At 40.2% G+C, this 14,415-nt stretch overlaps 1 protein-coding gene across 1 annotated transcript in view; it reads right to left on the bottom strand.

Annotated features, from left to right (window-relative positions):
• Positions 1-18: 18 nt before the first annotated feature.
• LOC126106806 (WD repeat domain-containing protein 83) overlaps positions 19-14,415 on the bottom strand; it is a 57,979-nt gene continuing 43,582 nt past the window's right edge. The window contains exon 6 of the mRNA XM_049913197.1: positions 19-2,060. Coding sequence (XP_049769154.1) covers positions 1,781-2,060 — 280 coding nt within the window. The 3' untranslated portion in view covers positions 19-1,780. The remainder of the gene's footprint in view (positions 2,061-14,415) is intronic.

The raw sequence follows: 14,415 nt of genomic DNA, 5'->3' as shown, positions 1-14,415 counted from the left end.
ACCCTGTAAAACTAAAATGAAGAACTCTAGTTCTCTGAAGCTCCAGTACACTTAACAGTTTTATTCTTGCCTACAAATGTGTTCTCATACTTGTCACTAGTGTCTGAAGTGACAATGTTGACAATAAGGCTACATCCATTACATCGCCGTGCCTCCAGTGCTCCTTCTTGAGTTATTATGCCTTTGTGCAACACTTTTGCAGTGCTCCTCAGTAACAACGTGAAAGCAACCACCTGCAGGATTCAAAAGATTTGCAGAAAACATTTCACTTGTAATGTTCTCTATGGCATTTAAGACAAAATTGTATGGCAGCATATGAATTACTTTGTGGCACTTGCTTGTTGTGTTCTCATCATATTGTATTTTTCTCTTCTCTTATCGGTAGTTTCCTATCATATTTCATGGGTGGTTTGTTGGCTTGACTGTTGTGATAAGGAGCTTTGTTCATGATTATTATGGACAGGGGAGGAAGATTTGGAGGCACAAGTTCGTTCAACTATTTTTCAAAATTAGCAGAATTCGTCTGCCCTTGGTAGTCTTCCAGGGTAGATTTGGAAACTTTAGCTGTGCTTGTCTAATGAATCCTGTTTTAGAATCCACACTTTCATCTATTAGTCTTTTGGAGATGCTTCCCCACACAGTAATAACCACACATTGGGTTACTGTTCATCTAGGATTCATCCAAATAAAACATTTCTGTGCCAGCCTTCCTAATGTTTTTCATTTCCACGAACAACTGGGGTTGCTAGTGTTCAATGTTCCAATAACAAAGTTATCTTTTTTTCAGCCTTTCTCAATCCAACACTTGGGTAAGGGAGATGGTACTCCATTTTCTGTCGAAGAACCAGCAGGAAATTTATGCATAGTGGGCACTACCTTTTACGTCAAAATGTATTACTAGTCATTACATACATCTGTCTTTCTATAAGAAGTGCTGTGCCAGTAACAAGAGGGTGCATTTTAATGTAATTAGGATCATATGCAGAGGTGTTTCAAATTACTCTTTAATTGAACTGCAACTGAAATTAACTGCCCCTTGCCAGGAATTCCTGCAGATACATCTGGGTGATTCCTGCACACTCGCAAATTATAGCAACACTAGGCAGACTCTTGCAAGTCTTAAGTCATCTCTCTGACGGAAGACTGTAAGAAGTAACAGTTCCTTTTCAGTTTTCTCAGCATCACAGCACTTCACCATTTTCCAGAACTGCTCCTGATACATGGCTTCCTTTTCCATACTTGAGTAGGAGGTAACTCCAGCAATAGGCCACCAACTAACTCAATCATTTTCCAAAAAATCACAAAAAAATTGTATAACAACATACAGACAGTGGCAGCACAGCTCAGCACAAAAAAAAGACAATGCAGTTAACACCAGCTAATAGTACTCCGCACAGTTGACAATGGACACCTGCAGATCGCTAAAGCACAGTCTCCCAACTGCTAGTGAACAGAACTGGGAAATCCATGTGCCATATCATAGTTCTCACACAGTACATCACACTTTCAATAAATGGATATTCTTGTCATTTCCACAAAATCAACATTAGTATTTTAATGTGTGGAAATTATTTTATTAACTGGTAATCTCAGAGTTGAATATTAATGAACTCGGTTTTGTACAGGTACAGTGCTACCATCACCACTGATTTTGACACTGAGAAACCTGATGCTAGGTGCTCAGTTAAATATTAAACACTTATGTACAAGGTAGTAATAAATCAGAATCAGTTCAAAACAGGAACCAGTTTAACCAAAAGTGACGAACCCTCGCAACGGGTCATGCCTCATCTGCACCGTCTGGGCTTTCTTCCTGTCCCCACAGCTTGACCGTGCCTCCGGCAGCTGACAGCAGACCAGACCGCAGTGGGTGTGGGCTCAGGGAAGACACGACACTCGCACTGCCCTTCACCTCTCCGTGCAGCAGCGTCTCCGTTAGCTTCTCACGCACTAAGTCCCAGCAGTAGACGTGACCGTCGGCTGACCCGGACAGCACGTGGCGGTCCGTATTATCGACACAGCTTTCCGTCGTAAAGCCAGACACGTCATGGCCACGGTACCTGCAACAAAATGAGTACACTAGGCATTTTCAGAACATAAGTGTACCGTGACCATAATGAGCTGTGATTTTTTGTTTGTTGAGAGTCGGCAACATTGAGTGGTAGTGGGGAACACCTGACCAGGATGAGAATTGCAGAAACACTGTTGTACATAAACTCACCTTGATGTGTCCAATTGCGTGAATGATGCAAGAAATCCCAACAAGTGTGAGCCACTTGCTATGATCCACTCCCTCCTCGGAGAAGGAATAACACGTACTTTTTCCTTGAATCAAAACGGTTTACAGCAAAGGTGTCATAAACAGAATAAGTGTGTTTAAGTGAAGTAAGCAATTTGGTGGAGGATGAACATATGTTTATGCTGAACAGAAGGGTGGAAGACCTTCCATTTTGACTGATAAGTTGGTGCAAAAATTCGGGGAAACTGTTTCCAAAGACTATCAATTGACAGAGGATGAAATTGCTGCAATGTTTCCACACCTGTCCAGAACTCTCTTAAATGAGACTATCAGAGAAGCTATGGCATACCGGAAACCGTGGGGAAAGTGGGTCCCATAACAACTGACAAAGCAGCACAAGAAAAATCAACATGACCCACTAGTTCTTGAGCAACCTGAAACGGAAGGTGAGGATTTTCTGAGCTCTACTGTGACTGGTGATGATACATGGCTGGCTCATTACACACCTTAGATATAAAGACAGTTATCACAATGGTATCCCGCCAATTCCCCATCTGCTAAAAAATTCTAAACATCAATTTCGGGTAAAAAAAATTATGACCTCAGTGTTAGGTCACATTCTGGATAGAATACATGTAAAATAAGGATAACACAATGACTCGCCTATAGCAGTCTGATGTGTGGCACATAAGAACACATAACAGTAAACTGTGTTCATTAGCTTTCAGGCTCTAGCTCTTTTTCTAGTAGGAAGTAGACACATTCACACACACACACACACACACACACACACACACACACACAAATACATATCACCCCAGCTGCGGCAGCCACACTGATACATCAACAAATCGAGCAACTTTATTCATAATGTGGTCATGAGCACATGATGTGGCAGCAACAGCAGTGTTAAAAGTCAAAAGTTAGCAAATATTGTTTTCAGTTACATGTGCTGGTGTACCCCACATCGGTCTGTTATACGAGGTGCGACAATAAAGTAATGAGACTGATTTTCTTTGCTTGATGTGGCAACCCTGTAGGCTTGCATAGGCACAATATCTTTGACCTTGGTCTATAAGCTGCTTCTAATCCAAGTGACACATCAATGCAACTGCTCAGTCGTGAGTTGTGCTGTAAAAAGTTAACATGTGTTTGTGTCTCTCATTATGGAAATGGAACCGCATAATATTGCGCAACGGTATGCCATTTCTTTTTGCGTTAAATTGGGTGAAAACGCAATGAAAACTTATGGTAAGCTTCAGAAGGCTATGGAGAGGAGGTTATGTCAAAAGCTCAAGTTTTTTGTTGGCATAAAATGCTTAGTAAAGGCAGAACGTATGTTAAAGATGAAGACCGCAATGACGACCATCAACCTCACAGACGGATGTCAACTTGGCAAGGGTGCATGAACTCGTACGATCTGATTGAAGACTATCCGTGAAAATGATTGCAGAAGAACTGACCATCAATTGAGAAACGGTTCGTCCAATAATAAATGAAGATCTTGGTATGAGAAAGATTTGTGCAAAAATGGTCCCCAAAAATCTCACACCACAACAGCGAGAAACACAGAAAAATGTGGCAGCAGATCTGTTAGAGCAAACGGAAATCAATCCAGAATTGTTGAGCCGTGATATCACGGTTTTTTCAGTACGATCCAGAGACAAAACGCCAAAGTTCGCAATGGTGCTCAAAGGGCTCACCCAGACCAAAAAAAGCTCGCATGTCAAAGTCAAAAGTGAAATGCATGCTTGTGTGCTTCTTTGATTCCAAGGGAATTGTTCATAAAAGGTGGGTGCCTCCTGGACAAACAGTTAACCAATATTACTACACAGAAATTTTAGAAAGACTTCGTAAAAGAGTTAATCGTGTCCGTGCCAACATTGCTGATAATTGGATTCTGCATCACGATAATGCGCCATCCCATACTGCTCTGTCAGTACAGCTATTTTTAACCTCATAACAAATTTCAGTACAACCACAGCCACCTTATTCACCAGATATCGCTTAGTGCGACTTTTTTATATTTCCAATGTGGTGTCACCGCTAGACACCACATTTGCTACGTGGTAGCCTTTAAATCGGCTGTGGTCCATTAGTATACATCGGACCCGCGTGTCGCCACTATCAGTGATTGCAGACTGTGCGCCGCCACACGGCAGCTCTAGTCTAGAGACTCCCTAGCACTCGCCCCAGTTGTACAGCCGACTTTGCTAGCAATGGTTCACTGACTACATACGCTCTCATTTGCAGAGACGACAGTTTAGCATACCCTTCAGCTACGTCATTTGCTACGACCTAGCAAGGCGCCATATTCAGTTACTATGAATGTATTCTGAACAGATAATATTGTGAATCATGTACCATCAAGAGCAACGTTCATCATTAATGGATTAAAGTTAAGTATCGAACTAATTATGTCCACTTTCTGAATTCTAATTCCATGTCATGTTCCAGACCTCACGTCAGTATAGTCCTTCCCTCCTCATGCCAGCCTGCATGAGCTAAAATGCGTGCATTTCGGCCTCCTCTAGTAACACAGTGTTGGCTCTTCTGCCAACACAACATCCAAGAGTCAAAACAGCAGTCAAGGAACAGCATTTTCAAACAACACAAGATGTCCAAGAAGATAAGTTCCAGAAATGTTAACATCAATGGCGTAAGTGCTGGAAAAAGTGTGTGCAATCAGAACCAAACTACTTTGCAGGAAACAACACTACACTTGATTAAAACGGTAAGCAACATTTTTTTCACATCAGTCTCATTACTTTATTGACACACCTCATAGATGAGTGACTGCCTTTCCTTCCTTTATTAATTTTTTTTTCAATTTTATTGTGGAATAGTGTCACATGATCAGTGAATGTGAAAATATAGTCGAAGACAAGATAACCGGGCGAAATATTAGTCACTTTCTTTACCCCTTTGCTGCTGTAAACGTGTATATGCGTCCTGCTACAGAATTCCCCAGGAGCTGTGGGACGATTATTATGACCACTAATTTGCAATGCGCAAGAACATAAATGGGTGTTTCACACGCAACTGTTGGTTGGATATAAAACCCAATAACTTGACAACAAAATGAGATATCTTTCCACTCTCAATTTTTTAAAAAATTCATTGAAATCTACGAGCTAAATCAACAATTTGCAAACTTTACGCAATACGTTTTTACCTCTGGAAACTCTGTAAAAATGTTGCATAACATTTCACTTGATTTGATTAAGCGCAGTAACTACGGCATATAATGAAAAGAAATTCAGTTCTCTATTGAGCAAAGATATCAAACTGTAAAAGGTGCAAAATTCAAATTTTTTCCCTGTAGTAGTTTTCTTAAAATTGGATGATAAGTATTTCAGAGCAGCCAGCAAGTCCACATGGACAGAACTAGGTGCGTCACGTGCAACTGTCTGTCAGATGTAAACCCTAATAACTCGAAAATGAATTGAGATGCCGTTCTGCTCTCAACTTTAAATAAAATTTTGGTATCTTATCTCCATTTCTTTCACTGCAATGTGAGTGCTTAAATCAACCACATGCCACGTTTACGCAATGTGTTTTTACCTCAGCAATTTTTTTTAAAAAGTCATGTTATGGTACACTTAATTTTATGCAGCACATTAGCTATGAGAAATAACGAAAAAAAAATTGGTGCTTTATGAAGCAAAGATATCAGACTATAAGACGTGCAAAAATCAATGTTTTTTACCTAATAATTTCTTTAAAATCAGATTATCAAATATTCCACTGCAGTTGGAACACCATCTCTTGGCAGAGGTAGCAGCATTTGGCAAGCACCCATAATAAAAGCTGCCCCCAGCAGAGAATGCAGAGAGCAGGTCTGTAGCAGTGAAATAGTTAAAAATGTATACTGGTCACTTTGAAGTTCTTTGATGGTGTACAACTGGTACCTGGCAGTCTAGTGACCTTCCACCAGTTACATAAGTCATGGCAGTGACGAGGTGTGTACGTGCCTTTTGGTTGTACGAAAACAGCGCAGGAAGAGCGATTGACATGGAGATGTGATGAAATGGCATCAAAGAGCTACCGTGTTCGGATGTGTCCACGGCCGCACTACGATGAAACTGTCTGGTTTGTTAAACTATCCATTCAAACTGTCTAACATGTCTAGTTTGTAAAAATGTCCTAATGTATAGCATGACAAGTTCACAATTGACACTTGCGGCACTTAAAGCTGCAATGCATATAATAACACAGAAACTGGTGGCATGTAGAGTTGTGCAATGAGTTGTGACTTTGCCTCTTTTCAAATCGCACAAGGTGTCGAGTGCCTCAATGGCTCAATATGCTTCTAGCGAGCAGTGTGCAGAGGGTGTAGCTCAGGTCAGAGATGATTGTGCGATCTTTTGGTGTTGTTTCTCATAATGTGATTTTGACCACCTCATTCATGTTACCGTGGACATGAACCAGGAAGTTTATTTCAACATTCTCAGTGACCCATTGTAGTCCTTTCTTATAAGTCAACGTGATTATGCTGTGGACACTCCACTCTTCCAAAAACGACTACAGCTGTGTTCACAGGCCGCATACATTCGGTCCCGGTTTGTCATACACTCAGGTTTGTCTCACTTCCACTGGCCTACTAATCCTATAAAAAAGGTTTGGGGACAGCAGATTAACTCTTTCACTGCTACAGATGCACACTCTGTATCCTGTGCTGAGTGCTGTTTTGTTGTCACTGTACTGCTCACTAAATTCTGCTACTTTGTCGAGAGATGGCATTTTGACTGCTATGGAATACTTCTCATCCAATTGTAAGAAAACTATTCAGTGAAAAATTTAATTTTTGCACATCTTCACTCAATAAGGGACTGAATTTCTTTTCGTAGCATCAAATGAAGTAAACCTTTGCATGAACTTTTAATGACTTTGTTGAGGTAAAAACGCATTTTGTAAACTTAGCGTATGGTTGATTTTAGCTCACACATTGCTGTGTGTGAAATTCGAAATTTTGTTCAAAACTAAGAGCAGAATGATATCTCATTTTGTTCTCGAGTTATTGGTTTTTATATCTGCTGGGTGGTCACACTCAACACCCCATTTCTGTCCCTGCACATCAGGTATCATTTGGTCACAACAACTGTCAATTTCATAAATGGCAAAATAAGATTTTTTGCAAATTGTAGCATGCAAAAAGGCACATATTTTGAATGATAAATACTTGAAACTTTTTTATTCTCAAATATATCGAAGTAACTCATCTGCAGTATTGAGGCTGGTGAAATGCGATGCCTGAAAATGTCAATAGTGCTTAAGGACCATGTTTAAACATGTCCTCAGCACCAGGGGAGCAGCGCACCATGACAAGTTCACTCGTCCACGGCAATCAAAGGGTTAAACCGTAGTCATCAACATCTGCACAATTTGGATGTTCTATGGGATCTAATCATCAATAATGGCTTCAGCCAGATGTGGCATTCCCTGCTATGAAGGCAAGTGGAAGTGTTACACAGTATTAGTGTGATGTCACTTGCGGCAGAGTAATTTTTTTGTCTGTTCTGCTCATAAATGTACAATACTTTGGAGGCAAAATTAATTAGTCTTCATTAATGATATTGTCACATAGAAGAAAGTGTAATTAGATGAATGATGAACACTAACTTCACTTAACGAAGGTTTATTCAGCACTTGCACATACAGGGGTGCGGAGCAAACTGCTTCCAGCTGGAACACATACGGTATATATGTTGTTGTTGTTGTGGTCTTCAGTCCTGAGACTGGTTTGATGCAGCTCTCCATGCTACTCTATCCTGTGCAAGCTTATTCATCTCCCAGTACCTACTGCAACCTACATCCTTCTGAATCTGCTTAGTGTATTCTTTTCTTGGTCTTCCCCTACGATTTTTACCCTCCACGCTGCCCTCCAATACTAAATTGGTGATCCCTTGATGCCTCAGAACATGTCCTACCAGCCGATCCCTTCTTCTGGTCAAGTTGTGCCACAAACTTCTCTTCTCCCCAATCCTATTCAATACTTCCTCATTAGTTTTGTGATCTACCCATCTAATCTTCAGCATTCTTCTGTAGCACCACATTTCGAAAGCTTCTATTCTCTTCTTGTCCAAACTATTTACCGTCCATGTTTCACTTCCATACATGGCTACACTCCATACAAATACTTTCAGAAATGACTTCCTGACACTTAAATCTATACTCAATGTTAACAAATTTCTCTTCTTCAGAAACGCTTTCCTTGCCATTGCCAGTCTACATTTTATATCCTTTCTACAGTTACGGAACATACCAGTACAATGATTCTTGACAGTTGTGGATACTTCTAGAATGTACTCGAGCCGAATATACAAATTAAAATTTTACAGTTCAGGTGAGTTTTGAACTCACAACCCTCCATGCAACAGTCTAGTATCATAACCACTACACCACGGGGACTGTGCTACTTAACTTCTTCTGTGACAATATTCATCAATGTCAGGTCACTGCTCCAGTTTCCCAGGTGCTGGTGATTAGCCTCATCCAACATTTTCTATCCCTGCACAACTCTTGTTCATTGATCCCATCCCAAAGGAGACCACTTTCACGAGATCCTTCTTAACTACATATCAGTAGCTTGGATTTGGTTATTCTGTGTCTCTCTGTCAGATCACAGGTCTCCAGTGTGTAGGTCACAATAAGAGGATAGTAGGTACTGAAGATGGTTAGTTTTGCTTTGTGTGGTATGTGGTGGTCCTAAAGTGTACACTTTACTTGACAGTAAAACTGGGCAGCTTTACATGTACAGTTCAGAACTTCCCTTTGAATTAAGTTTCTGCAATCTATTACACTGCCCACATATGGGAAATATTGCACTTTCTTCAGTGATCTTCCACTCAACTACAATTCTGGATTTTCTTCTTGTATGCTTACTTCCGTGGCCACAGTTTATGATTCATTGAATTGGAAACCAAATATCTCAAAGTGATTGTCACAAATATTCAATTTTCCTTGGACTTCATTTGTACTTCCAAAGATCATAACATGGGATTACTGCAAAAAAGCAAGCTTCCTTTGTAGGAAAAGTTCCAGGACAGGTTTTTTAAAAACAGAAAATTGTAGTTACCAAGTAGTGATCCTAGCTCCTATCAAAGTAGTCCCCTTGACTATCAATACACAGCTGCCAGTGTTTCTGGAGGTCTTTGAAGCAAGCAGGGAAATTTTAAACTGCGAAGCTTGTAAGCTCATTTGTCACAGCCCATTGGATTTAGCTTCTCTTTCAGTCGCATTTCCACTAGAAAAACTCGCAAGGTGAGAGGTCGGGCATATACGGCAGATGTGGAATGGCAATAATAGGGTGTCTCGCCAAATACTCGGTAACAGATAAAGCAGTATGGGATCTTACATTGTCATGCAGTAAGAAACAGTATTGGGATTGTCACAAATCAGGGCAGCAACATCGAACTGCTTGTCACAAATGTTTCAAGACTTCGATGTAAAGGGTTTGGTTCACTGTTCGATCTGGAGGAGCATAATCATGGTGAACTAATCCTTTACTATCAAAGAATGTGACAAGATTGTCTTTGTTCTTGATGGTTGTCACTTTAACTTTTTTTTCAAGGCAGCTGATCCAGGGCTGCACCATTTAGCACTTTGATGATTCCTGTAAGGGTCATACTGGTAGCACCAGCTTTCATCCCAAGCATCTCATCTTTGACAGAAATGTGGGATCACACCTGAATCTACCCAGCAGTTGAGCAGAAATTCTTCACATTTCCTCTTTCTGTTCATCTGTTAGTGTGTGATGGACAAGTTTTGCATTAAGGTTCCGCACCCCAAAATCTTTGCGTAAAATCTTGACATACATCACAATTCAAATTAAATTGTTCTGATATTGCATCACACAGTTACATGAGGGTATTCTTAGAATAACTGCCTTACACACTCCACATTTGCATTGGTATGTGCTGTAGATGGGCGATCAGCTCAGGGATCGTCTTGCCCTGAATCTTTGCCTCCACAAAACCCTTTGTACCACTCAACAACATGACTTCTTGAAAATGCCTCACCTGGATATGCTTGTTTAATCACTGTCCACATTTCACTAGGGGTGTTTTCCTGAGCTTAATGCAGTACTTAATGTTCACTCTTTGCTCACAATCAGCATCCATTGTCACGTAACTAATGCACCAAGAACTGAAAAAGTGTGTAACTAAGCACAGCCCTGCCACTCAATGAGTTTCAGCAGAAACATGACCAGGATCATTTCACAAGTGTACACATACCATGTAACATAAAAACAACATTTATTCCTTTTTAGTATTGTAAACTCAGAAATAAAAGAACCTGTCCTGGAATTTTCCTGAGAAAGGGAGTAGTTCTGAGAAAATTGATTTTGTAGTTTTATATTTTACAAAAGCATATAGCTGCTATCACTATAACTTGTCGTTTTGTAAGACCCCTAAATACTTACTTTTTCCTCTGTACTTTATACACCTGCATTTCTGCTGCTGCTGTCTTCTATACCAGTTTCAGAATTGTGTCATGGGTCGCAGATGAAGTAGGAACAGACTTATACAAAGAATGAAATTCCTCAGGATTGCCTCACTTTTTGCACAACTATATCAGTCACTTCTTTTTCTTTCCAATTATTGAAGGAATCTTAGGATGGAGATCTTGTAAGTCAATATGTGTTGTATTTAAAGGATGTCCTTTCCCAAATGTATGTACTTCTTTACAACCCGGTGGATAATTGTAACTTTATAACCAAGTACAAGAACACTGCAGCTATATTTTGATTCCTGTCCTGAACCCCGCAGATGCCAAGAAGAATAAAAGATGTTTTACATCTGGTTGAATCTCTTTAATATACTTCATGATGCAAGTGCCTATTTCTGAACTATCCTTCTTTCAGCTTAGCTCAGTCCAGGCATAGCAGAATGCATCATTTGTCTCAGAAAATTCATAGACAGTAAAACTGTATGTACAGATTACACATCTGACTAACTGTATGTACAGATTATACATCTGACTAATTTCACTTGAAGGTATTTGCAAGACAGATTGTAAATCAAATGTGGAATACACAAGTGTCTTGTCTGCCTTACATTCTTGCTATATAGAATATTCAGTTATGCAATAAACAGATTTCTGCCACATCTATTCAACTTCTTAGAGTGAGAATTGCACTCAACTGGTTTCTCTAGATGAAAGTTTTGCAAATCCTTGTCACCCGTTTTGTAAAGGCCTCGTCACTGCTGCTGTGAAGGCCAAGCTGGCACTGTTGTTACAGCAGCAAAGTTTGTGAGTTCGTGAAATGGCTTCTGGTGCAGTACACTGCTAAGACAGTTTCTCTCTGCCACTGTTACACAGCTATGCCCCAGGGTCAGGTAACAGCATAGGAGAACGAAGGTTCTACAGCACTCCAACAAATTAGTAACAAAGTCACACAAATGAGTTAAAAAGTTTTACTTATCTTTGCGATTTGTCGAATAATGAACTCTGCAATACTGCATGTTTACACAAAAAAGATCCTCAATGGCTAAATGCAAATAATCATACATAAACTTCACAGTTCATAGCAAATGCAATTTAGAAAAACTGTCTGTTCACTTTTAGGAGCTCACTATATGACGTTCCCTGTCTAAGTCAGCCCTGGACAATGATCTATAACCAAGTGGGCAAAAGATGCTCTTCTATCTTCCGAGTAGGCTTCTGCCTCTTATAGTCAGGTCATTGGGGGATTGTATTCGGTCGGCAATTGGCCGAGGCAAGTCGATATCTTCATCCTCAGCACCGGCCATGGCACTTAGGCAAGTGGTGCGGACCTATGGCACTGGCACCAGCTTGCATCATTGTCTCTGTAGTGCTTTTGACCTGGGTGTGTCTTGTTTGGATGACACAGTACATTGTTTTCAATTCAGGTCCCTATTTCTCTCATATCTTTCTCATAACAACATCCATCACAATGATTAACAGCTGTGGAGACAAGGCACTCCCCAGCTGGACTCCACATATGGTCTTAAGATCAATATTACGAAGACTGAAGTACAAACTACACAAGACAGCATCAGAGTAAGCCTCCAGACATTACGGCCATCCACCTTTAGATTGATCTGGTGCAGTTCTCCAATACATTCTTTACCAACTATCCTCTCCATTCCAGCATACCTAGGGCATCCTGGCATCATCGATGACTTGTCTTATATTCTCGTATCTTGGCTTGCCACACTGATCTTTCTTTCAACCATCCTGAGCCATGTGCATGTTACGACTGATTTCTGTTTCCAAGTGATGGGTCGGTCGGTATTTCATGACAGTGTGAGCAGTCACTTGCAGAGTTCATTTAACTGATTTGTGTGCTCCTTCAGAATCTGAAAGTTTGTCTGCTGCTTGACAGACTAAGTGGGGTCTCTCACCACGGACAGAGGACTGATTTATCATGTTGTTCATAGCTGTGGAAAAAGTGCACATATGCCATTTGAAGTACTATTGTCTCCCTCCACCCTCACCGCTGTGGGCTTGCGTCTTCAGAGACAGCACATTTCTCGTTTTGGCTGCCTCTATTGTCGTGGCATTGGTGTCAGGGCTTACATGCAGTTGAAGAATTTTTGTTTTCCTCTGCCTTCATGGTCACAGGTTTGCATCTTCGGAGTCAGCACATTTCTCACTTTGCTGCTGGCATTTACTTACAGCCACACACAGACATACCAAGAAAAGTTTAATACTTTTGCTACGTGTAACTAAAGGGCCATTCACATTCTTGAAATCTCTTGTTCATTCAGCAACATGCAGTTGGGGATCTCATGTACAATGTTGCTTAGCTGTGGGCAGTGACAATAACAGTTGTTGTAGACCTCTAGCTGGATCAGCTTTCAGTATTAATACTTTAATCCCAAGCTATTTTAAGCTTACTGCAAAAAGGCAAACAGAAATTGTATTTTAATGCTGATTATTTGGTGTAAGTCTTATGTCTATCGATTTATAAGCATATTTTTTTTTCATTATGTGCTTTTGTGTAATAGCTCATGTTTTAAAATTGGCAGTTGCTTCATATTATCTGTTCCACTTAAACTGCTATGGTAAGTTTTTAAATTCAAGATTACCGTGCTGAGGTATGCAAATTTGTATGGTTTATTTCAAGTTGTAAGACCCTGGTAAGATCTTCTGGTGCGTAATTTGCAGTTATGCCACTTTAATGTTTACACTCTGTATGTACATTAGATTTAAAAGGACCAAGCGATGTATGAGCTAGCTCAAGTTGGCAGTCTGATGTCAATGAGCCATTTGTATTTAGCTCTTTTGTAACTTATTTTTCTGAAACTTGTGAACTTGTTAATGTTGATTCTCTTACTCTTTATCATACCTGAAAGTCATATGTAGAAGCTTAAATTATTTGGTGAATGTTGGCATATTCATGATTGGAATTATTTATGATTTTATAGTGGCTGTTATAAAACCTCCTGTGACTTGTTTTTTATTGATGTTAAAATGCTGTAGAGGCAAATAAATATTATTAAAAGCTTTGTATTTCTTTTTTCTTTTCCGCACTTACCACTCCTAGATCTAAGCTCCCTATCGTTTCAAGTCCCTTAATCACAGTTTTAAGCCACAAGTTGTGTTGTGATACGTCGTCGTCATTGTCATCGTCATCATCTTCATCTTCATCATTATCATTATCATTATCGTCATCGTCATCGTCATCACCACCATTTAGTCCTTTCAAAAAGCTGGTACGATGTTTCCAAAAGATTTGCCTCTATCTCTTCCTGGTTGTGCAGATGTCATAAGACAGCGTAAGCATGCCATCAATCCCATCCATAGGTCACCAAAATGTAGAAATTTGTAACAGCAAAAAACTACTCTCATTTCTAACAATCAGCTCTTTGCAATATTCCCAAATGACTTCATGACCCATAAACAGTTACTGAAAAGTTGTTACATGGGAATGAATCACTCATCAAGATAACTGATCACAACCATTTACCAAGTAGTGGTGGTGGTGGCGGTTAGTGTTTAACGTCCCGTCGACAACGAGGTCATTAGAGACGGAGCGCAAGCTCGGGTTAGGGAAGGATTGGGAAGGAAATCGACCGTGCCCTTTCAAAGGAACCATCCCGGCATTTGCCTGAAACAATTTAGGGAAATGACGGAAAACCTAAATCAGAATGGCCGGAGACGGGATTGAACCATCGTCCTCCCGAATGCGAGTCCAATTTACCAAG

Source organism: Schistocerca cancellata, chromosome 10 (assembly GCF_023864275.1).
Source record: "Schistocerca cancellata isolate TAMUIC-IGC-003103 chromosome 10, iqSchCanc2.1, whole genome shotgun sequence".
Lineage (NCBI taxonomy): Eukaryota > Metazoa > Arthropoda > Insecta > Orthoptera > Acrididae > Schistocerca > Schistocerca cancellata.
Note: the sequence above shows the minus strand (reverse complement) of the source record. Positions and strands in the feature narration are given on the sequence as shown.